This window comes from Monodelphis domestica, chromosome 1 (assembly GCF_027887165.1).
Source record: "Monodelphis domestica isolate mMonDom1 chromosome 1, mMonDom1.pri, whole genome shotgun sequence".
Classification (NCBI taxonomy): Eukaryota; Metazoa; Chordata; class Mammalia; order Didelphimorphia; family Didelphidae; genus Monodelphis; species Monodelphis domestica.
The window spans coordinates 30070562-30096009 of NC_077227.1; the positions used below are offsets into that span (position 1 = coordinate 30070562).

The following is a 25448-nucleotide window of genomic DNA, read 5'->3' on the forward strand; positions in this document are numbered from 1 at the left end:
CTTACCTTTCATCTTGGAGAAGTCTTGCTGATGAGTTTTCCTTGAGGAAAGTAAGGGCTAGGCAATGGGGGTTAAGTGACTTGTCTAGGGTCACACAGCTGGGAAGTGTCTGAGGCCAGATTTGAACCTAGGACCTCCCATTTCTAGACCTGGCTCTCAATCTACTGAACTACCCAGCTGCCCCCAAGAAATCATCATTTGTATTTTTTTTAACCCTCACCTTCTGTCTTAGAACCAATACTGTATTTTAGTTCCAGGGCAGAAGAGCATTAAGGGTTAGTCAATGGGAGTTAAATGAATTGCCCAGGGTCACACAGCTAGGAAGTGTCTGAGGTCAAATTTGAACCCAGGACCTCGCATCTCTATGCCTGGTTCTCAATCCACTGAGCTACCCAGCTGCCTCCAATCATTTGAATCTTTATAGTATGCTTTGTCAGTCTGTGGAACAGTTCTGTTGTCCTTAGACCTTCTTTAGGGTTAATGGGAACTCATAATATCATCATTTTAGAATTAGGGAGATCCAAGCACACAGGGAGAGAATGGGTTACCCAAAGCTCCCCGACAAATGGGCGCCATGGGAGCCCGGACTAATAGAAATCATCTTTTCGAAGTATCTTAAAGAGTTTGTAGATGGGGTGAGACCTCACTGCCAGAGTATCTTGCTAATGGCCAACACTACAGCGGTGAGGATTTTTGTAAGAAAAAAAAGGGCCTGAACCCTTCAGGAGGGTGAGAAGCTGCTGATCAAATTAGAAGCTACCCCCCTCCCACCTCCCACACCCAGAGCAGCTGCTGTCCTGGCTCCAGCAGCTTCAGCAGTAATTTGAAGAGGGCTGGGGTAGAACAGGTGGGGGGAGGGAGAGGTAGAAGAACAGGTCTGTTATATAACAGCAGAGGCAGGAAAGCCCGGAAGGGGGGGGGTCTGAGCCAGCGCTCTAACACCCACGTGGACAAACTGAGACCCTGCTTCTTTCCAGACTGGTTTCTGCCCAGCATATGCACCAACTGGTGGTAAAACTGGAGCTACCAGGTTCCCAGCTTGGCGTAGTTATGGTTATGTCCCTGCCTCCCTAACAGGGATGTCACAAATAAGACAGAGGCATCCAGAAAAGATTTTCGGTTGTGTAGAAGAGGGGTTCTAGCTGAACCTAGAACATTAGGAAAGCATGAAAAAAGGCACCGGCTTTGCTCTCCCCTAAAAGAGCTCTCATCGGCTCCTTTGCCAAAGAGACTTCCTAGGGCTTTCTGCCCTTTTCCCTCCTCATCTTCCTCCTCTCTTCCCCTGACTCATAGATGAGAAAACTGAAGCTCAGAGTGATTACATGGAGACAATGAAATTCTATAGAGATCCTCCATATGAAATCGACACCTATTCTAAAAATCGGCGACATCAATACAGGGATGGAATCGGAGGTGGCTGAAGGGATAAACTGAAACATAGCAGGAAATTCGGCCAGGCCTGAGGTAGTGAACAGTGAAATGCACACTAAATAGGAAACGAGGACATGTCGATTTTGGCAGATCTCTTCATTTCCTGTTCTGTAAAATGAAGGGCTTCTATTCGACGACGAGGTCCCTTCCATGATCCTAAGACACCAAAGAGGTCAAAGGCCTGTAGACCGCTATAGAAGCTACTGACTAGAGCAGATCTGTTTGTCCTGGGGAGTAGTAGATATGTTGAGCGTAAAAAATAAGTGAAGCGAATTCTATCAATATCAGACAATTACTGTTGTCTAAGTAAATTTAACGGATAAAAATCAGTCGTGATCAGGAGATCAAAAGTCTAGAAATTGCCTCAGTCAAGAGATATGCTCTTCTTGCCAAGAAAAGAAATAAGGTGATCAAGAACAACAATCCTGATCTAGAATGCAAACTCATTTGTGAACTCTTTAGGAGATGTAGGATAGAAGAGTATGAGCCAGAAAAACCCATAAAATAGCAAGAAGAAGGGGCAGCTGGGTAGCTCCGTGGATTGAGAACCAGGCCTAGAGACGGGAGATCCTGGGTTCAAATCTGACCTCAGACACTTCCTGGCTGTGTGTCCCTGGGCAAGTCACTTGACCCTCATTGCCTAGCCCTTACTGCTCTTCTGACTTGGATCCAATACTTTGATTCCAAGATGGAAGGTAAGGATTTTTTTTTTAAACCACATATTTATAATTACATGGTTACATGAAATGTACACAGAATGCTAGATACCACTATGCTGATGGCTTTTTGAGTATTAAAAAAATTGATTTGATAAAGCAAAATGCTGCCTTAGAGCTTCTCTTTCAACCTCACTGGATTTGGCAGTGTGGTGCAGTGAATAGTCCTGGCTTGCCAATCAGAGAGGCGTAGGTTTGAATCTTGGCTCTGCCATTTAGCTACCTGTATGATCCTGTGTAAGTCACCTCATCACTGTGGGACTCAGTTTCCTCATCTGTAAAAAAAAAAAAAAAGGTAGGACTAGATTACCTCTAAATCTCCTTCTGGCTCTAAATTTATAACATTAGAATATGTTAAAGTCATACAAAAGTTTTGAAAGTTGCAATAACAAAGATTATTTTCTTTTACGGCTCTTTAAGGCATATATTACAGGGGAAAAGGTATGATGACCACTAGGATTTGTGTCTTTGAGGCTATTTAGCAGAGTTAAAATGGAAAAAGAAATTCTCTATAGATGATGAGTTCCTACAGATGTTCTTGTTTACAGGTGACTGTGCAGGTTACCCCAATCCCCAGAATGTTACAAAATCTCTAAATACGATACGTAATCACTCCCAAAAGGTTCATCCTGTCTTTTCCCATGGCAGGGATGTGTGTGTGTGGGGGAGAATCAATTGGGTGAAGAATATCTATTGTCGAGGTGCATAATTGAACAGATGACCCAAATAGCTAATACATGAAGAAGCTACTATGCCAAGCTCCTCCACCTCTAGATTTGTGTATTTCTTTTGAGGGTACTACCATCAATCCAGAAATTCAAGTTTGTAGCCTCAGAGTTATCCCCAACTCCTCTCTTCATCCATATCAAATCAGTTAGTTGCCAAGCATTTTCTCTTTTTGATTCCCAGCACACCTCTTGTATCCAATGCCTTCTTTCCATCCACATGACCATTAATGCAGTCTAGGCCTTTGTCACTCTTTTCTGGGACTGTTGCAAGCATCCCCTCGCTAGTTTCCTTGCTTCCAGTCATTATCCTCTTTAATCTCTCCTACACAAAGCTGACAAAAAACCAAATCTTCCTAAAGAGCTGATCTCAATGGGTAGCTCCCTGGCTCAAGAATCTTCAATGGGTCACTTTTGAGGAGATGATGAACCAAAAACTCCTCAGTCTGGTGTTTAAAGACATCTCTCCAGAGCCTAGATCCTGCCCACTTTTCCACATGCATTAACATGACGTCCTTTGTGTAAAGGATAATTTTAGCATTGTGACTTAAAAATCTAAATTAATTGGTGGCCAGGGAAAATCCCAAAGTAATAAAATACCAAAGTCATCTGGAAATTATGGTGATTTTAATTAATATAGGGAGAAGGAATTAAGGAAAAGAGAGAGGGAGAGGAAAGAGTTTATCTAAACTTCTCCAGCTCAGGCTGAGCCAGGCAGGAGTTAAAGGCCTTGGCCAAAATGGCCTCCCTGAGCCTAAGGGAAAAGGAAGTCAGTCTTATCACTCACCATGAGACCATCTCAATGAAGCTGTCTGAGTGAGCTCCTCCAGGCTGAGTTCTGAATATCGAACTGCCCATCCAAAATCTAGAAAATGTCCGAATGTCCAAATCATGAATCTCCCAAATCTGAACTTTTCATCCTCTTTTATAGACCTTTCACTCTTGTGTCTCCTCCTCTAAATTTTCATGTCTACCAATCACAACAGACACTTTTCTCCAGGACTGCCCATTCTTTAGTTCTCACCTTCTTTGGTTAGATTTTCTCCAGGACTGTCCACTCTTTAGTTCTCACCTTCTCTGGTTAGATTATATCTTTTGAGCTACTTCACACTTCTTTGTTAAGTTCACCTTTTGTTAGTTACATGACCTTTTTTGTGATTAATTTAACATTTATAGGTACTTAACATCTTTTGTATTAAGATACTAAAAATAGACAGCTTAAAGTTCTAGCTTCACTATAAAGTGAGAACTAAGTACCTTCATTGTTCAATCAGGAGATTACAACTTTATCTTCCCCTAAAGTACATCTAAGTAGGGTGGAGTAATTTCCAAGTTCACACTTGCTTACTCTGTTCTGCTGTTCCTGAAACTCAGCACCCCTCAGGACTTTAGTTTGCTGGTCCACTCTCCCTTGTACCCAGTGTCTTCACTTTGCTGAGTCTCTTCCCTGTCCACCTGGCTGTTGGGACTCTCTTTCTCATCCAGCCTCTTCTGTTTACTTGTTTATTTATCTGTTCATCTCCCAGGAATTCAGGTCCTTGACCCCAGAGACTTCAAATAGGGGTTTAATAAATGCTCATCCAATAGAGAAGGAAATTGAATTGGGTCTTGATTGCATTTGGGAAAATCTTCAGTACATTTAATGCCACCAGATTTCTTCCCAAATCAAAGACCAATTGAAAAAAACAACAACTCTATGGCTCTGAAGTGAGATGTATCCCATTCTCCAAAGAATTAGATACTGATTTCCTGAAAGGCATTGCTAGGCAAATGGTGGGGAAGAAGAGGCCACCACATATTGCTATAAAAGAACAATGAAGACTTCCTGACAACAACAAGAGACAGAGCATCCCAGGTGGTAAAATAGAGAATTCTGACTATACTAAATAGGTTTTGTGCAAACCGAACCAATGCAGCCAAAATGAGAGGAAAAGCAATTTGTTTTATCCACAAGGCTATACCCCCTGATTAGAAACCAGAATCCTTAAAATCCTTAAAAACATACAAACTACATTTGTTGATGCTCTCTGTGGTATTTTGCAGTTTGCAGTTCTGAGAAGCCAAATCTCACACATGGCCTTGAGAACAGAAGTGCTTACTATAAACAGAGTAGGTGATAAACCACAAAGCATTTTATATAGGGTAACATCACATTTTTTAAAAATACATATGTTAAAGGAAAGAAAATATAGTGAAACTAAATGACTATTTTTTTCCTTTATTTATTTTTTTTATTTTTGAAATTTTTATTTAGTCAATTTAGAACATTTTTCCTGAATTTTCCAGAATCATGTTCCTTTTTTCCCCTCTCCTACCCCTTCCCGTAGCTGACAGGCAATTCCACTGGGTTTTACATGTGTCCTTGATCAAAACCTATTTCCATATTATTGATGTTTGCACTAGGGTGATCGCTTAGAGTCTCCATCCCTAATCATATCCCCATCTATGCATGTAATCAAGCAGTTGTTTTTCTTCGGTGTTTCTACTCCCACAGTTTTTCCTCTGAATGTGGATAGTGTTCTTTCTCATAAGTCCCTCTGAGTTGTTCTGGATCACTGCATTGCCACTAATGGAGAAGACCCCAAATGACTGTCTTTAAACACCCAAAAGAGTGCAGATTTGGGAAAAGATCAAACGTTACAAAAAATTTGTCTTCTAGAAACTGGCGCTAGATTGCCGAAAAACTCATCAGTTCTTCCCTTTTGCAATATATTTTTCCATTACAGATGCTGCAAGATTTATCAGCTTCTGAGGGTCAACTAGTTGTTTTTGAATGCAGAGTGAAAGGAGCACCATCTCCCAAAGTTGACTGGTACAGAGAAGGGACATTGATAGAAGACTCTCCAGATTTTCGAATTTTACAGAAAAGTAAGTTGATTTTATTTACTGCATTTCATTTGCTGGATCTTAGATTCTTTCAATCACCCCATTTTTGAGCCTTAAAATGTGCTGAAATACATTTAGACATTTGTTTCTGCTTATGAAAAATAACAGCAGTTGGATACACATCCTTTACAATTCAGTGGCTTCCTTTGCTCTTCCAGTCATCTTTATCATCATCACTATCTCCACATTTCTATCCCAAGCAAGATCTTGGGTGCACTAATAAGGTATCCATGAGACAACAGCAGGCAAAGTAGGTCTCTCCAATTAAGGTTCTCGTTCAACTGAAAAGGTATAATTTATTCCCGATGGAATAAGGTATATTCCAAGGTCTATCCTGATCTACCTATTCTTACTATAGCCATTCTGACTGTCATTCTGTTCCTGCTGTCATTATCAATGTTGATTTCATCTTTCTTAGCATTGGTTTACAAAGCTTACTAAATCACTTCCAAAAATTGCACAGGGTGCATATAGAGTTCCCCAGGGAGTCTCAGGAGAAAATATAATACAGATAAGTTAATTTCTTAGTCGAGTCATTTTTTTTTATTCTTTTCTTTTTTAGAACCAAGGTCCATGGCTGAACCAGGTAAGAGGTCATTTGAAGTTTCACCTCTCTCAGCCTGAGTTTCAATAAAGATAATAATAGCACCTACCTGTTAGGGTTGTTGTGAGGATCAAATGAGACAATTATGTACATTTTTTTAAACTTAATTTTTAAAGCTTAGATTTTTTTTAAAATGTCAAAATACTATATAAATGTTAGCTGTTACTATTATGTCTATTATCTCTACTCTGGCTTTCTTGATACCATAACTATATTTCCTTGAGATTCCTTTAGAATCAATTATTGCTAACAGAGCTCAAGGTTGTGTTAGTAATACTGTTTCTTAAGGGATCCCCCCACTTCGTGGCACTTTCTTATATTAAGGGCTGGTCTTATAAGGAGAATGTTGTATACACTAAGGGACTTCTGGGGCTCTCTTGGAATCTCCCACACTCAACTTCCTGATTATAGACATTTCAAAATTAGATTCTTTCCTCCTTTACTTTGCAAATACCCCAAAGGAAATAATCCATTGTCTCGATAGTTATTTATACCTTAATGTGATAATTTGTTATATCCCTTCCTGAAGACCCATTTTGATGGGGAGGAAGGAGAAATACCATGAATGAAATGTGGAGGACCAAAGGACAGCTAAGTGATGCAGCAGATAGGCCTGAAGTCAGGAAGACCTTAGTTCCAATCAGGCTTCAGACCCTTACTAGCTATGTGACCCTAAACAAGTAACTTAACCCCATTTACCTAGCCCTTACCCTTCTGTCTTAGACTCGTTTTTAAAAATGAAGGGTTTGGACTAGATGGTTTCAAAGGTGCCTTCTAGCTCTAAATCTAGGATTCTACTTCGTACTGTCTAGTCATTCTCATCCTCTGTCAAAAAGAATTCTCTCAACTCAGTAACATGTAAATAATTACTGTAGCCTCCCAGAAGAATAATTGATTGACTCTTCTTTTCATCCAAAACATCCAAAGTACTCTACTAGGCAGAAAATAAAATTTGAAGAGGCTTTAAAATATGTATTTCTTTTCTCACTTTAAAATTGTGTCCTTTGGGAGAAAAAATTGCCTGAAGAATTATCTAGGTCACCAAGGTCCAGAGGAGATGCCTCACATTAGAGACTATTCCATTTGCTTCTATTAAGGTAATCTAGTCATCACATTTCCTCTCACACAAGTGTACTCAACATTTTCAGCTCTTGTGTGTTTGTGAGATCTTAATTTTTTTATTGTTTAGTCATATTATTCACAATACAGACTTACCTCACCGAATCCTAGGAATACAATATGGGAAATCATCTAGGCCAGCCCCCCCCCCCCAGTACACAGGCAGTCATTTTTTTTAACTGAATTAGCCAGATTATGCAGCCAACCAGCCACTTTAGCCCGGCAAGTAATTTGAAAGATTTTGTTCTCACTGGATTGATTGGTTGTTTGGTGGACTAAATTGGTAAGTTGGCTTGGCATCATGTAGGCATAGCATCAGACCAGTCATTTCTGGTGTCCCGAAAAGCATGAACACCTCCAACACTGCCTCTTATCAAGAACCACTCTCCTTTTTTGGTTTTCTAGAGGAGATTTGTACTCTGGTCATTGCCGAAGTATTCTCAGAAGATTCTGGGAATTTCACTTGTACAGCAAGCAACAAGTATGGCACAGTGTCGAGCATTGCACAGTTGACTGTGAGAGGTATGGGCTGATCCTAATGGCCTTTTCACCTTAAAATGCCAGAGCAGATTAGGCAGCGACACGGAGTATCAATGTGGACATTCATGTCAGCCGTTCGTATGTGGCTATGTTTGGTATCTTTCGTAAGTCACTGAATCATTGGGAAAGACATTCTTGGGACACATTCCAGTTATTGATATCCTCTCCCTCCTTACTGAGGATAAAATCCCATTCCAAATTCACCAGTTGTGCTCTCTTCTATTACGCACAAAAGGAGACTATCTGATCTTACGTAAGCTATTCCTAAAATACTTCCCAAAATAGCACCTTTTTTTTTTGCCACAGCATCATCACACTGTGTGCTTAGATTAAATTTCTAATCCTTTAAAGCCCTAGGGTTTCCTACATTCCTCTCTTCTGACAAGTGTGCTCCCATTTGCATGCCTACCTGGGAATATTTGAGACTTACTGGCCTTCAGAGTGAAAGAACCTAGTTTTAATTCCACTTTGTCCCTTTCTCAACTTCTCAGGTCCTCATGACTAAAATAGGGATGCTAGGATACTACCCACCTCAAAGGATTATGGGGGGGATCAAAAAGAAATTGACATCTAAAGTACTCTGCTTCAGGCAATTTTTTGGAAAGTGCTATACAAATGTAAGCTTTTCTTATTCTTCAATCTGTTGTCATTCTTCTACCAAAGTCTCCGTGTGTTATCATCCCCTTCTGGCCCCCCAACCAGGTCCACAAATCCTTGGGCTCAAATTCCATATTTGTTCTTTTTTAAAAAAGAATTGTATTTATTCCTTCTCCTGTTTGTTTTCAGGAGCTGAGGACCATAGCAATAATGTGGGTCACTACACAGCCAATTCCATGGGCAACTCAACTGTGGTTGAAAACCAATCATCCCCACCTAACCCAGAACCCCGTTCCATGGAACAACCCCCCAAACCCAAACTTGAAGGGGTTCTGGTGAATCACAATGAGCCCAGGTCCAGCTCTAGGATAGGCCTTCGAGTACACTTCAATTTACCTGAAGATGACAATACAAGCAGAACATCTGCTGAAGATGAAGCAGGGATTGCTGACCAGATGCCAACTGACCTTCTACAGGATCGCTTCAATGGACAGATAGCAAGGACACCCGAACCTTCTTCACCCATCAAAGAGCCCCCTCCTGTACTAGCTAAACCAAAACTGTAAGTAAAATGCCAAATGGGAAAACACTTCCTCGATGAGGACAGCTAGGTGGCTCAGTGGATAGAGCATCAGGCCAAGAGAGGGGAGAGCCCAGATTCAAATCTGACCTCAGACGCTTCCTAGCTATGTGACCCTGGACAGGTTCACTTAACATTTCCTAGCCCTGGCTGCTCTGCTACCTTGGAACCAATATACAGCATTGATTCTAAGATGGAAGGCAACGTTAAAAAAAAAACTGGGGACAGAAAAGAGCTTTACAGGTCATCTAGTCTATTCCTTTGCCTCCAAACAAATGTCATACCTAAATTCTGAGGTCATAGATATGGTTTTTTTTAAATGTCTTTATGTTTGAAGGCTCCAGGACAGAAATTTCTATCACTTTTCTTTTTTTATTTTTAAAACCCTTACCTTCCATCTTGGAGTCAATATTGTGTATTGACTCCAAGGCAGAAGAGTGGTAAGGGCTAGGCAATGGGGGTCAAGTGACTTGGCCAAGGTCACACAGCTAGGAAGTAGCTGAGGCCAGATTTGAATCTAGGACCTCCCGTCTCTAGGACTGGCTCCTAATCCACTGAGCTACCCAGCTGCCCCCTCTATCACTTTTCTACAAAATATATTCCAAGTGTTTTGGTCTGAAGCAACTCCTTCTGCCCTCTTCTCTCCTCCTTGTTATAGTTTAAGCTTTCAAGGAAACACAGAAGAGTTGCCCAGCTTTTTTCTTAATATTTCCTTTCCCTCCCTGGATGTACTATGGTAACATTAAGTTCCCTATATATAGAACCGTATTTTTAAAATTTTAAAAATAATTTAAATTTTTTCCACAGTTACATGATTCAGGTTTTCTTCTCCTCCCAGAGCTGACAAGCAATTCTACTGAGTTATGCATATATATTATCACTTGAACCCTATATGGAAACAGTATTAAAGGCTTCAGAGAGTTATGTTTTAAAGGCAAGCCAGGATTTTAGATCTGAGATATTTCATAGGAATAGATGACAAGAAAGGATCCCAAAAGTACCCTTGAGGAAAAGGAATTATTCATGGGGACACTCTGAATTTCTGCTTTTGCTCTGATCTACTCCCACACCTAGTTATCACTGGGACATTCAATACTGGATGGGGCTGTTGGAAGAGAGCACTAATACCCCCTCTTACCATCAAAGTTCTAGATTTTAGGAGGATTGGCATTAAAATCAGAACTAGGCAAAGCCACAAGGGCAGCAAATTTCTTCAGATTCCCTGTTATTTCCCCCTTTTTACGTTCTCCTTCCCTTTAGCATCACAAGCTTCCTATGTTCTCATTGATAACATCCCATCTAGGAAATGTTGAGACATTCCTCATTTTGTCCCACAAAATTTAACTGCCTAACATCCTATTCCCTCAGAATTTTGCCCCAAAAGGGACTGTATGACTTGATAAAGTGTTCATAACCATAGCATTAAGGACAAATAATTGACATTTATGTGTGTGTGTGTATGTGTGTGTGTGTGTGTGTGTGTGTGTGTGTACCCCTCCCAAATAATGGAGTTAACAGTGCCTTTGATGTTATAACCAAAAGGTCTTAGTAATATTAAAATTTAAAGCATCGAGAGAGATACTAGAAAACAAGAAAACCTTTCCTAGCAGCTCTCAAAATAAGCTATACAAATGGTGGCCACCTATTTACAAATAAGGGAAGGAAAGAGAAAAAATAAGCATTTACATATTACCTACCACATTCCAGGCACTGTGCTAAGTGCTTTACAAATATTATCTCATTTGATCCTCACAACAATCTTGGGGGGGGGCAGGGTGGTAGGTACTACTATTATCCCCATTTTACAGATGAGGAAACTGAGGCAAACAGGTTGAATGACTTGTCCAGGATCATACAGCTAATAAGTATCTAAGATTGAACTAGACATCAGGACTTTCTGACTCTATCCACTGCCCTAACTGCCTGAAATCAGGCTCTGATCAGTATATTTCTTTTTTTTTTTAAACCCTTACCTTCCGTCTTGGAGTCAATACTGTGTATTGGCTCCAAGGCAGAAGAGTGGTAAGGGTAGGCAATGGGGGTCAAGTGACTTGCCCAGGGTCACACAGCTGGGAAGTGTCTGAGGCCAGATTTGAACCTAGGACCTCCTGTCTCTAGGGCTAGCTCTCGATCAGTATATTTCTAAAATCAGCATTCTGCTACTCCTCTTATTCTTGGGAGAAAGGGAATAAGAAATAGCAATAATAATAATTATATTCTCCATGTCCAAACATGATGCTGCCAGGCCATCCCCAGTTTTCAATGGTTTTGATGTTTTCACTACATTTTTTTCTTCACTCTTACATGGCTTCCTTAGGACCAAAAGATCACATTTTCACGACCTTTTGCTACAATTACAGGGATAGTCTATAGCCATGAAACAATTCTTCCATGTGAAGCCAGTATGAAAGGGCATTAAGAATATGAGTCCTTTAGTCTCATTGGCCTAATTAACTTTGTGTACTAACCTAGCTAACCAGTCCAGATGAATGGAACTTACATGAATTCTAAACCAGAAATGTTTACTATGCATCACTTTTTAAAAGGTTTTGACCCCTCTAAAATCTCTAATACAATGAGGTAAGGACTAAGGGGCCTTTTGAAACGAATCAAAGACTAGACCCAGGAACCACAGAATTTAACTGTCAGTTGAAAGGAGCCAAAAGAGAATTAAAACATTTACCTCTCTAGCCCCTTGTTTATCTCTTTCTAAAAGCCCCACTGTTTACATTTCCATATTTCTTCCACAATAACATGGGGAAAAAATCTCAGCAACATCATCAGAGGGAAATTTTAACAAGACTGAAACATGAATAAGACCTAAGACTATTCCTTATTTTTAAAAAAATCCTTCATGAGGAAGATCAGTTAAAAATGTAATCTATGGAGTACTAAAATGATGAAAGCTATTAACAGTAAAGTTAAATGCAGTCACACTCCTAGAATGAATATGCGTCTCCCAAAATAGGAAAAAGAATTCACTGACCCAGGAATGCTGGACAGGGACCCAAGAGACCTGGGCTCAACTCCTAGATCTTTGATGTGTGGCCTTAGGCTTTCGAATCATTGAAACTTTGAGGATTTGAGTCTCCCTATCCGTAAAATGAGGAAGAAAAATTAGCTGATCTTTCTGGTCCCTTCTAGCTCTGATGTTTTTTTATTCCTGTCCACGCTTAGTGCCTGAATGCTTCATGAATGGACAATCATTCCTGTTACACACAATCTCTCTTAGCTGACAATGAATAGAAACTAGAAGGTGCCTCTTTTTCTGAGCCCTTTTCTGTGTGGTGAAGGATAGATCTATTGAACAAGCTGGAAAAAGGAGTAAATAGTGAGGCATCTTAGGTTTTTGGATTTAGAAAGCTATTGGTTAGTCTTGGTGTTGAGATTACAGAGGGCTTAGGAGTAATGTGTATTTGCCCAGGCACCATAAAGCCCTCCAGGTATTGTTGAACTTTGGACTGCCAGAAATGCATACTCCTGACCTATTTATGCACCTACAGTTTGAAGCACTATCCATTCTTCTACAAAAAAAAGTAACTCTCTGGGGAGAAAAGTAATCCAACAACCATGAAAAAACTATTCTCATTCAGAGACTTATGTGTTTCCTCTATTTCCTATAAATGAAGAATGTATTGCCTCTTCCTTCACAGGGATAAGGAAAGTAAGTTTAAAATCCAATTGGTAAATTTTTTTTGTATCTAAGAGATGAAAAATATGTATTTGAGGAAAAGGGAAAAATAAGTATAAAAACGACCACCTTTTTACTGATGTAAAAGTTAAATTAAATCTCAATAATAATATTATATTTTAAGAAATTTATTAATGATCATTAGAAATAAAGGAATAAAGAAGATACAAAATAAAGACCACATGCCCATGGCTGGTTAGCCATTGTTTAGTCAACCCCACTCACCACCATCAATGCTGATTCTACATCAGAGAGAGGGAGCCTCCAAAGCCCACACCCTTTATCCTCTGTCTACAGGAAGTACGTAATGACAGGAAGTCAGTGGGCTCTTGGGATATGTAGTTCTTTTTTAGGGTAACAGATTTTCAATCATGCACTGATCTAAAAAAGGAAGCATCTTGAATATGAGACATAATTAGAATGAAAGAAAGATTCCTTTACCTTCAGGACTCCTTTTTAATTTTCATCCATTTGTAGCTAAGTTCTTTCCATCCTAGAGCCTGGGGAGGGAGTTTTGGGGGGAAGGAGCTAATTTCTACACTGCCAAGAAGAGGATCTCTACAATCATAACTAGTGGCTATTATAAGGTAGAAATTTCAGTACCATCTCTACTAGCTGAGCAAAGTTCCAAATGGTCTTGCAAATAGGAACAAATATTTACTGGATCTTTCCCATACTTACCAATGTCTCAGCAATGCTGTGTCAGTTCAAAATGAGAATCAGTGACTGAAGAAGTAAAATGTCAGGGTTATCCATCATATTTCCATTTAAGTTCTTGCCCACAGGCTGATTTCTTTTAGGCCTTATCCAAGATTTTTTCAGGACCCAGGCTTATGGACTCCCAGTGGCATGCTCCAAAATGGAGTCTATAGAAATAATAAAACCCCATAATCTTTAGTTATTAATTTTTTGTTACATTTTGAATTCCAAATTCTCTCTCTCCCTTCTAAGCCTTCACTAAAAAATGCCAAATTTGGTGCAGATAGATAGATAGAACATACACATATATGTAAAACTATACAATACATACTTCCATATATCAGTTCTTTCTCTGGAGGTGGAGAGCATCTTCTTTCATAGGTCCTTTCTAGTTGATTTGAATATTCATATTAGTTATTCACAGTTAACCTTTGAACAGTATTGCTCTTATCTATAAATACCTTTGCTTGGTTCTGCTTGTTTCACTCTTCATTATTTAATGCAAGTCTTTCCATGTTTTTCTCAAATTAAACAGCTCATCATTTCTTACAGCTTATCAGCATTCCATCACAATCATATCCACACCTCGTGCAGCCATGCCCCAACTGATAGGCAAGATGATGATCTCAATTTCTAGAGCTGCTAGAAATATTTTAGAACAGTTAGGCTCTTTTCCTTTTTCTGTGATCGCCCTGGGAAACAGACAGTATTACTGTGTCAAAGGGTATATATAGGTTTATAACTCTTCAGGCATAATTCCAGATTGCTCCTCAAAAATGGCTGGATCAGTCATCATTCTACCAACAGTGTATTAGTGTCCTCATTTTTCTACATCCCCTCCAATATTGTCATTTTCTCCTATCATTTTAGCCAATCCAATAGGTGTGAGATGGTGTCACAATGTTGTTTTAATTTGCATTTCTCTAATTAACAATGATCTATAGCATGTTTTCCCTATGTATAGGTTTGACTTCTTCTTCCAAAAACTGCCTATTGATATCCTTTGACCATTTATCAATCTGGGAATGGCTTAAAACCTCATAATCTTTATAAAGTTATCTCCTATCAATCAATCAACAAGATTTTAATTGCCTTCTATGCTCAAGACACTGTGCTAGACACAGTGACTCCAGGAGCTGCCCTGCATTGTGCATAAAACAGATTACACCTGATTAAGGATGGCTTGTTTTGAATAGGTTATCCTGAAATCATGTCATCACTAGACATGGTTTTGTATCATTAATACAGTAACTCTTAAAATAGGCTGCTCCAGAAATAGCAGCCAGCCCCTCCTAAATTTTAACTAAAGATTAGGTTAGGTTAGGTTAACTGTTACTAGTAACTCTTCTCACAAAATTTCTGATTCCACTTTAATCTTATTGATTTGGGCTACTTATAGTCATAAAAAAAAATCCCTTACCTTCCGTCTTAGTATCAATTTTAAGATATAAGAGCAATAAGGGCTAAGTAATAAGGGTTAAGTAATCTGCCTATGTTACACAGCTAGGAAGTATCCAGATTTGAACACATGTCCAATCAATTCCAGACCTTGTGTGTTATCCACTGTGCTACCTAGCTAGCTGTCCATGCTTATATTCATATGAACACTTTTGCCTTTCCTGCTTTTTCAAATGTAAAATAGTTATAAATATTCAGAAAATAATCACCTCCTTTCCCCCTAGAATTTCAATGGTGCTAAAAGAGAAAACAGACTGGATTCAAATTTCTGATTTGACATGATTTCAAGTAATGAATTTGGTATCTAAGTCACTAAAGGTGTTAGAATAAAAATGCCATTGGGATGGAGTAATTTTTTATGGTATAAGCACTCATTTGTACCTGAGTGTGATCGAATTTCTACCACTTTCTTAAGAATAAGTGATGAAGGGGGCAGCTGGGTAGCTCAGTGGATTGAGAACCAGGCCTAGAGACGGGAGGTCCTAGGTTCAAATCTGACCTCAGCCACTTCCTAGCTGTGTGACCCTGGGCAAGTCACTTGACCCCCATTGCCTAGCCCTTACCACTCTTCTGCCTTGGAGCCAATACACAGTATTGACTCCAAGACAGAAGGTAAGGGTTTAAAAAAAAAAAAAGAATAAGTGATGAAGGGAAGAAATTATGATAGGACTGGGTGCCTAAAGTCAATGGAGAGGAGAGTACCCACTAATGGACTCAGAACTAGAAGATATGGGGTACATCAGAGAAACCACCAAATTCCCAATTTAGCCTACAGCTGATCTTGCACACATACACAAAAAATTGACACTTGGGCTTATCTATTACATCTTTGAATTTTTTAAAAATCTTACTGTCTTGGAATCCACAGTAAGTAACGATTCTAAGGCAGACACCTAGGCAATTGGAGTTAAGCGACTTACCCAGGGTCACACAGTTAGGAAGTGTCTGAGGTCAGATTTGAAGACCTCCTCCTTCTAGGCTTGACACTCTATCCATATGCTTAGCTGCCCCTGTCTTTGAAATTAGAAAATAATGAAGCCATTCATTTTTATTTTATTCTGACATTCTCAGAAAAAAAATGTACCAAAGAGTGATTTGTAAGCAGTTTCCAAATTAAAATTTCTTAAAGCAGGAAAGATCCTAAGATTTTTAATTAAAAACACGGTTCCGTTGTAAATCTAATGGAGAACAAAACCTCTGGATAATGTTAAATTGATTTTCAATATAGCAGCTCCTGTAGTGACTGGCTTTTCCCAATAAGTGACGAAGGCAAAGCAGTAGAATCACATGGTAGAAAGGAAATAGTATTTGTGTCAGGAGAACATCCTGGGCTTTATTCCATACAATTACTAGGTGCGTGTTTAAGTAAAAGCAGCAATGCAACCAGCAGTGGGGGAGCTGAGCCTGACTTTCACAATCCTGAAGATGCAGAAGGAACAAATGCAGGGACAGAGGGAGGGAAAAGGGAGACAGGATTCGCGTTTGTTCTGGTGACAGAGCTGCACAAGTGGGATGGATTGGGATCCTCCCCACGTGTGCGGACACAGCCCCTTAGTACACCACCTGTTCTGGGCAGTGTCCAGAAGGGAGCGTGCTGGGTGTGATCTCCTGAGGGCGTCTCCCGCATCTGTCACGGAGCTGATCTGCAGCTCTGAGCTTTGAGCACCGCTTGTGTGGTAGGGGGCGGTGTCGGAGGAGTCTGATCAGTTTCCTCTGAGGCCATCCTCGGAAGAATACTTGGCAGACAACTATGACACACCTAGTATTCCCTTTTCACTTTTGTAGGAAAAAAAAAAATCAACTAAGGGAGGCTGGGCAGAGGTTTAACAGCGCGAGCCGAGCCAATGCGGGTCTTGCCACCCTGAGCACATGCCCAAGTGTCCTGAAGCGATAGTGACCTTTTCTTTCTCTTGCCCCTCTGTTCTGTTTGCAGTGATTCCAGTCAATTACAGCAGCTTCACAACCAGGTTTTAATGGAGCAGCAGCAGCTGCAGTTCCTACCTTCCTCATCTCCAAAGGAGTTTTCTTTTAACCCAAGCACGACAAACTCCCCTGCCGCGCAGATGAAGGCCCCTCGGTCCCAGACATTCACTTACACGCGGCCTAAACAGTTCTTCCCGTCTCAGTCCACTTCTAGCCCTTCGGGGTCTCCCTTCAGCGGCAGCCTTCAAGCCATCCAGAGGACGGCGAGTAAAGAAAACCTGTTGGGTTCGCATTCCTCTGGGCAAACGAGGTCTCTGGGGAGCTTTTCCAGCCAGAATGAACTCCCCTTTCCGGCAGAATCCCCACAGTCCCCCCCACCCACGTTCTCGGTCTCCAGTGGGAACCAGTTTCAGCCCCGTTGTGTGTCCCCAACTACCACTGTGTCTCCCACGGGCAGGATCCAAAACCCCGTGGCCTTCCTCAGTGCGGTCCTGCCTTCCCTGCCAGCCGTGCCCCCCACCAATGCCATGGGGCTGCCTCGGAGCGCGCCGTCCGCGTGAGTATGATGGCCTTGGGGGGTGAGGGTGACTGATGGGGGTGCTGAGCGGCCTGTCCGACCTTTTGGGGATTCGGGGAGCGGAAGGCTAGACTGGGCTCGGCCCCGAGTCCCACCATCAACGAAGTGATTTCTAGTGTATAAGTGATTTCTAGGGTATCGCACCCCGGAGCGACCAAGTCTAGTTCAGGGTCTGGGTCCGACAGCTCCGCCCGTCGGAGAGATAAGGGTATTTGTTAAGTGCCTAATGTGGGGGGTCACCTGGGACGTCGGAAACACTTGAGAGGGCGCCCTAGAAGGCTGCCTGCCCAGGGCGATCGACAAGGGAGGTGAGGCCACATTCAAGGCTCCGCCCTTCGCGGCCCCTCATTGGGCGCCTCAGCACTTGGGTCCTCTCTCCTCATTGGCTGAAACTGGAGGCGTGACCTACGGAAGAACCCGGCCCCCTCAGGGTCTCTGCTCGCGGGGCTGATAGTCCAGAGGACCCAGGAGCTTCCCTTTCTACCTCCAGCCTCCGGGATTCTTAGACCGAGGAGAACTGGAGACCCCCGACAGGGCGGGGCTCCTGTCCAATGAGGAGAGGGGCCTTTCCGGGGTCTGTGAGTTCTCAAACAGCCTGGGCTGGAACTACTCTTCCCTCTGTTTAGTCAACCTTTATAAAGTGGCCGCTGTGTGCCAAGAGGCCGCTAGGTGGCGCCATAATCCATAGAGCGCCGGGTCTGGAGTCAGCAAACCGAGTTCAAATCCGTCTTCTGACACTAGTTGTGTGATCCTAGGCAAGCCCCTTAACCCTGCTTGCCTCAGTTTCCTGATCTGTAAAATGAACTGGAGAAGGAAACAGAAAACCATTCCAGAATCTTTGACAAAGAAACACAAAATAGGGTTATCAAGAGTCAGACACAATTAAACAACAACGCTGTAGGCACCTGAGCTAAGCAAGTGCTGGGGTTACCAAAAGAGGCCAAAGCCAGTCCTTGCCCTCAAGGAACTCACAATCTAAAGGGGGAAACAACATGCAAACAAACTTTGTACAAGATAAATAGGAACGACAAGAAAAGGCACTGGCCTTAAGTAGGGTGAGGGAAGGCTTCCTGTAAGAGGTGGTCTCTACTACCACTTCCCAAAGCAGTCTTGTCTTACTCCCTTTAATCTCTTGTTTCTGTCCCTACCCAGTCTACAGATACCCACCAAGTGACCAAAGGAAGTCAAGGGTGGAAGGGAAATTCCCTGACCTAGAAGAGTGCAAAGATTAGGGGACACATCAATTAATTGTTAATCCATTTTTTAAAAGCACTTACTATAAGAATATATATTTGGAATCACTCCACCATCATCCATTGTCTGCAAAGTGAAATAATTTCATAAATACAAATTGAATCAGTGAATATCACTGGCAGATAAACAAAAATAGAGGAGGCAGTATTAAACTCCAGAAAGTATACCTTCATAAAGGTAGGATATATTAAATTCAACAATAAGTCCACTACTTGGTTCTTATTCAAGCTGCTGCTTTATTTCAATGCTAGTTACACTGATTTTATATGGGCCTTTCACAGTGGGCCAATATGTTTCGTTGTTATGTTAGCCATGGGTTTCTTTTGCAGACCACCTCAGGGACTGATAAAGAAAAATCCAAAGTCTCCTCAGTCAGTGGTAGATGACCACATTCGTGAAAATAAGGCTGCAGTGATTTTGGACTTGGAAAAAAAAATGCATTTCAGTGATGTCCGATTAAGCCAGCAGGTAAGAACATTGGCAACCCTTCATGTCAGATGTATTTAAAATGTAGTCTTTGGAGACAGGTTTGTGCAAAGTGGAATGTTTAAGCTTATATTTGTCCAATTTGTAAGGAAGAAGTTGTGACTACACCACCAGACCTGGAATTAGGAAGACTCATCTTTCTGAATTTAAGTCTGACCTCAGCTATTGCACTTCCTAGCTGTGTGACCCTGGGCAAGTCACTTAAATTTGATTTGCCTCAGTTTCCTCATCTGTAAAGTGAGTTGGAGAAGGAAATGGTAAACCACTTCAGTATCTCTACCAAGAAGACCCCAAATGGGATCACAAAAGAGTTTGGCATAACTTAAATAACTAAGTAAATATAATTATAGAACCAGGCTCTATTAAGTATCTCTTGAGTAGAGAGTTATAATTGGCAAAATTTGAACTCAATGTACAGAGGAATAATTTCTCGTTTACATGTTGTTTTGAATCCAAATGGTTGATAGGCAATTCCACCCTTTGCAATATCAATCTGGGAATGTAGGTGCTGAATTCTATCCTTGTATCTCTAGGACATTTGTTTGACTTCTGGGAAGGTAATGGAGAAGTATTAGAAAAAAGAATCTCACCTAAACCAAGAGTGCCAGAGGAATTCCTCTGTTTAGATTTTTGGCTGCCCAAATAATTAATTCAGTATGGGCAAATATTATGCATACCCAGCACAGAATAAATTATGGAAAAAGGAAAATTAATTCCATTGACCATGGAGCTAACATTCTTGGTCTTGGTTTGTCCCAACAGCCTCTTATTAGAAACACTTTAGTGGTTGATCATTTTCATGATGAAAATCTTTCTGCATATCTAGCCCAAAAGCTGTCTTCCTATTGGTTGGGCAGGGAACTTGCTAAGGATGTGTCTTACCCACCTTTGACTGTTTTCAGTGTATCGTGCCATGAACTGACTGGGCCTAATGTTTGGGTTTTTTTTTTTTTAATTAAAAACCCTTACCTTCCATCTTGGAGTCAATACTGTGTATTGGTTCCAAGGCAGAAGAGTGGTAAGGGCTAGGCAATGGGGGTTAAATGACTTGCTCAGGGTCACACAGCTGGGAAGTGTCTGAGGCCAGATTTGAACCTAGGACCTCCCATCTCTAGGTCTGACTCTCAATCCACTGAGCCACCCAGCTGCCCCCTGGGCCTAATGTTATTAAACTAAAAAGCTTATATAGTAGTTACGGTCATTGGTTTCTTTTTTTTTTTAAATTATTGATATATATATTTTAAAAATCATATTCATTTCACAATATGCCTCTCCCAGTGAGCCATATTTCATAAAGAGGGAAGAAAATAGATCAGCAAAATTAATGAACATATCATCCTCATAATTAGCATTTATATTGTCCTTTAAAGGTTGCAAAACACTTTACAAATATCTCATTTGAGTCTCCCAACAACCCTAAAAGGTAGGTGCTATTATTATACCCATTTTACAGATGAAGAAACTGTGGCTGAGAACAATCAAATGACTTGCCCAGGGTCTAATCGTTAGTAAATGTCTGAGACTGGATTTGATCTCATGTCTTCCTTACTCTGGTCCAGGACTCCCTCCACTGTCATCAGTTGCCAGATCAATAAAATCTGATCTTATAGATAGAATGTAAGATCCTTGATTTTTGTCTTTGTAGACCTGCCACCTAGCCCAGTACCTGGAACAGAGTGAGCACTTAAGTTCTTGCTGATTAATTGCTTCACACTCTTATTCCCCCAGCTCTGCAAAGAAGGAAAGGCATATATCTTCTTTTGAGACAAATTTAGTCATTGTAATTACTAAGCAGTCAGCTGCAATTTTTTGTTTACATCATCTGTAGTCATTGTGTATATTGTTTTCCTGGTTCTGCTTACTTCACTGTGTGGAAGTCTTCCCATGCTTCCATGTATTTTTAGTCATCATTTCTTAGAGCTGGAATAAAATTTGGTTACAATCTCCAATCAATGGACATCCATCTACCTTGCTTTGAGTTCTTTCATACTACAAAAAGTGCTGCTGTAGAAATATTATTGTATAAAAGATGAGAAAATATTCTCTCTGTCATCCTTGGGGTGTGTGTCTAGTAGACGGATCTGTGTATCAAGAGAATGGACATTTTAGTCATTTTCTGAATAGAATTCCATATCACTTTCCAGGAAAGTCAGACAAATTTGTAGTTCCCCAACACTGCACAGGCACATTTGTCCTTCTACAGCTCTTTCAGCATTGACGATTCCTCTCTTGTCATCTTTGCCATTTTGCAGGATGTGCAATGAAATCTAAGAATTTCTTGCAGTTGCACTTCTCTTCTTATTAGTGACATGGCATCATTTTTCACGTGCCTATCAACAGTTAGTGATTCTTCTGTTTTATGACATTTGAACACTTATCCGCTGGAGAATGATAGAGTGAGAAAGGAAGAGAGGAAAGGAAAACGAAGAAGAAGAAAGAGAAAGATGGAATTAGTATGTCCTCGGTGAAATTGAGGGATAACAAATGGACACCAGGAATATTGCACAAAACTGGGGCAAATGAAATTTAAGTGACTTACCTGGGCTCCCATAGCTAGTAAGTATATGAGGCTGGATATGAACTCCCATATTCCTAATTCCAGGCTCTACCCACTGAACCACCAGCTACTTCTGAGAAACTAGTCTAGGCACCCGGCCAGAAGGCTTCGTCCATCCTTCAGGTTGATCACGGTTACCAGCTACTGGACAAAATCCCTCACCAGCACCCTACTACCCTTATATGTACATTTTGTTAAGAAGCACATTTTTGATGATGCTCTCTTTGAAAAACTACTTTGCATCTCTTCAGTATTCAGTTCTTCAATGGATTACACCCTCTGCCATCTGCATATTTTCAGCCTTTGCAGATCTTATACATGCCCTCTCATGTATAAAGCCTCAGGCCAGGAGATCAACACTCCAGAATGATTTCTCTGAGTCCTTTGTTACTTTGTGTGTCCCAGTGCAACCCTCCAGGTGTCCACTTGTTATCCCTCACTTTTACTATCTAGCCTACTCTCCTGATCATATCATCTCTAAATGACATTTTTACTCTCTTCTTGCAAGTTAATAAACTGCCTCCTTATGCCTACCACACAGTTTTCCATTGCCCTTTGGGCTACCCACAACATTAATTCTCTAGAGATCTTGGTCCATTTCAGATCAATGACAGAGCATCACTGTGCTTTATAGAAGGATATTGAGAGTTAAAAAGATGGATTTTTGTAAAGAATGCCATTTGGGATCACTAAAGCTCCGTGAGATTTCCCAAGTGTTCTTTAGCCCTTTCTCTTTTTCATTTTCATTTTTGGGTTGCTGTACTTGTCCAAGATATCCATGTTGAAGTCCTTGCTCAGTGGTCTGTCATAGTCACAGTCTGGGCAATGGGAATTCTTCATCTATTTAGTTTTTCCTATATAGATTGTTAGAATTGTCTTTTGAAAAGTTGTGAATTTTATTGAGGAGGTTGTCTGGTAGCTTTCAAACTCCCGTTTCCAGTTTGTAAGTTTACTGAGAGGTTTTTTTTTAATGAGAAGTCATTTTAATTTTATCTGCAATAAGAAAGCAAAATCTAGCATGACGTTCAGGTATGTTTAAATGTTTTTTTAAAACATTATTTTATTCGGTCATTTCCAAACATTATTCATTGTAGACAAAGATTATTCCCCCCCCCCCATTTAAATGTTTTGATTGCATTATGATGGACATGAGAAGGTTAGAATTTAGAAATAATAATAGTTAACATTTACATGACATATGATATGATATTAAGGTTTGCAAAGCATTTCCCATTTATTATCTCATCTGGTCCTCAACTCTATGAGCTAGGCACTCTTTTTATTATCCCCATTTTACAGATGAGGACAGTATGGCTGGGAGAGGCTAAAAGACTTGCTGAGGATCGCATAGCTAATGAATCTCTGACACAAGCAAAGCAGAGCCATATTTATCACTGTGTGGTGTTTTCTTCATTTATTTTATTGACAAGATAATCCTTTAAATGAACTGTTATCAGGAAAACATTTCCCAACAATTAGAGCTTCCCAGAAGTGGAATGGGTGACCTCAAGAAGGAGTAAGTTCTCCCTCCCTGGAAATCTTCAAACAGAAGCTGATTCTATATCAGGTGCATTCGAGTGGCAATTCCTTTGATGTACATTTTGGACTAAATCACCACCGAGAGTCTTTCCCACTCCAGAATTCTGCAATCCTTATTGTGCTTTTTTGCGTATACTCACAGTGGACACTTCAAGAAGAGCTGGCCAACTGTTTCATGAAATGATGTTTCTTATTGCCCTCTGGACCAATATGAAAGCAGTTTATTATTTACTTTTTCCAAGGAGAACCTGCAAGGCAGCTTTCCATTAAGCTGCAATTTATGTATTCTGCTTTCCTTTAGAGCAAGAATGTCAGTACTAATACGATTCAGTAACTACAGTACTTTGTTAATAATTTTACATTAAGGCAATGAGCTCGCATTTAGGATAGCCCTAATCCCAAGTTGTTCATGTTTATAAGTAGCTTGAAAAATCTATAATGCATCTTCTGCTGCCTTTTTCGTTGTTCTGTCACCATCCTCAAAGAAATTAAAGAGACTAAAAGCTATTATGAAATATTTCATAAATTGACACAGACATTCATCACTCACTGGCTAACCTACTGGTGAGAAGCTTCTCCATGCAGACTAGCCTTCAAAGAGCCAGCACAGTCTTTTGTCAGGCCTGTTCTCAAAGCCAAGGCAAAGCTGTCAAGAACTCAAGGCCACCTCACAGTCCTTTGTGAAATTCATGGATGTTTTAATTTGTTAATTCCAAAATATTTAATAGATGCTCCATGAAAATCCAGATTCACACAAACTATTAGGTTAATGGAGGATATTTTTCATGATGAGTTTAATGTCCTGAAACCTAGGGAGAATATCCTCTCCCTCTTACAGGACCCCATTTCTAGGTTCACTCAAATTGGGTTCAGTCTAGGATAGCCAGAATTCTAAAATGGAGGATCAGGCTTTTCTTCTACTCTCCTGCTCATTATTCATCTCCCATTCAGAGAGTAGAACTCTTGGGAAAATGTCTTAATCAAAATGTAGATTTGACTCATGTCTAGGACTTAAAAGAGCTTAATGGAGGCTTTTCTAGAAAGGCACTCAATGTACAAAGTAGATCAAATATAGGACAGCTATTTATTCTACCACAAAAGAAATGTGTAAAACCCAAATGACATATATGCCTGAAGAAATACTTAAAATAGGATTCAATAATCCATCATTTCATTTATACTCTTCTGAGGAGTTGAAATCTAAAACAATCAAAGGCGAACTACTTCATAGACTGTTAAATAGGCATTTCACCTTCACCTCAGTTCTGCATTGTTCAAGCAACAACCTTAAGATTTATAACTTCCAAGCCAGGATGTGGTTTGGGTTCCTTTTCCTTGACAATGGTCACCTTTTCCCAGAAGTTTCCTCAACCTGATTAGCAACCAGCAATATGGACATAAGAGCTCCCAGTTTCCCAGTCCAGTTCCTTCTTAACTTCCCTATTACTTTGGAGGGTTCTACCATCCTTCTAGTCACCTATATTCTTAAGGTAGATATCATCCTCAACTCTTCACTCTCCCACTGCCCACCATATCTCATCTATTTTCAAGTCCTCTTGCTTTTCTCCTTTCATAACATCTTTCCAGTATGACCCTTTCTCTCTTCTGACACTACAACCACCCAGGAGGATATAGTATCACATATGTGCGTGTGTGTGTGCATGTGCATATATATGTATTCTTTTTAAAATTTTTATTTAATTAGATGATTTAGAATATTTTTCCATGGTTACAAGACATATGTTCTTTCCCTCCTCTCCCCACCCCCTTCCTATATATAACACACAATTCCACTGAGTTTTACATGTCATGATCAAGACTTATTTCCATATTATTGATATTTGCACTAGGGTGACCACTTAGAGTCTCCATCCCTAATCCTATCCCCATCGACCAATGTGATCACACAGTTGTTTTTCTTCTGTGTTTCTACTCCCACAGTTCTTCCTCTGGATGTGGATAGCATCTTTCTCATATGTCCTTCCAAATAGTTCTGGACCATTGAATTGCTACTAGTAGAGAAGTCCATAACATTCTATTGTACCACAGTGTATCAGTCTCTATGT

The 25448-nt window shown here is 40.4% G+C and overlaps 1 protein-coding gene across 9 annotated transcripts in view; it reads left to right on the forward strand.

Moving 5' to 3' along the window:
* The window catches only part of MYPN (myopalladin), a 124495-nt gene that overhangs the window by 71672 nt on the left and 27375 nt on the right, over positions 1-25448 (forward strand). For 8 of the 9 annotated variants that reach the window (XM_056796104.1, XM_056796081.1, XM_056796073.1 and 5 more), the window contains 6 exons: positions 5599-5740; positions 6321-6344; positions 7887-8003; positions 8808-9180; positions 16980-17525; positions 19130-19268. In XM_056796104.1, coding sequence (XP_056652082.1) covers positions 5599-5740; positions 6321-6344; positions 7887-8003; positions 8808-9180; positions 16980-17525; positions 19130-19268 — 1341 coding nt within the window. The remainder of the gene's footprint in view (positions 1-5598; positions 5741-6320; positions 6345-7886; positions 8004-8807; positions 9181-16979; positions 17526-19129; positions 19269-25448) is intronic. The other variant, XM_007478263.3, reaches the window with a different exon arrangement.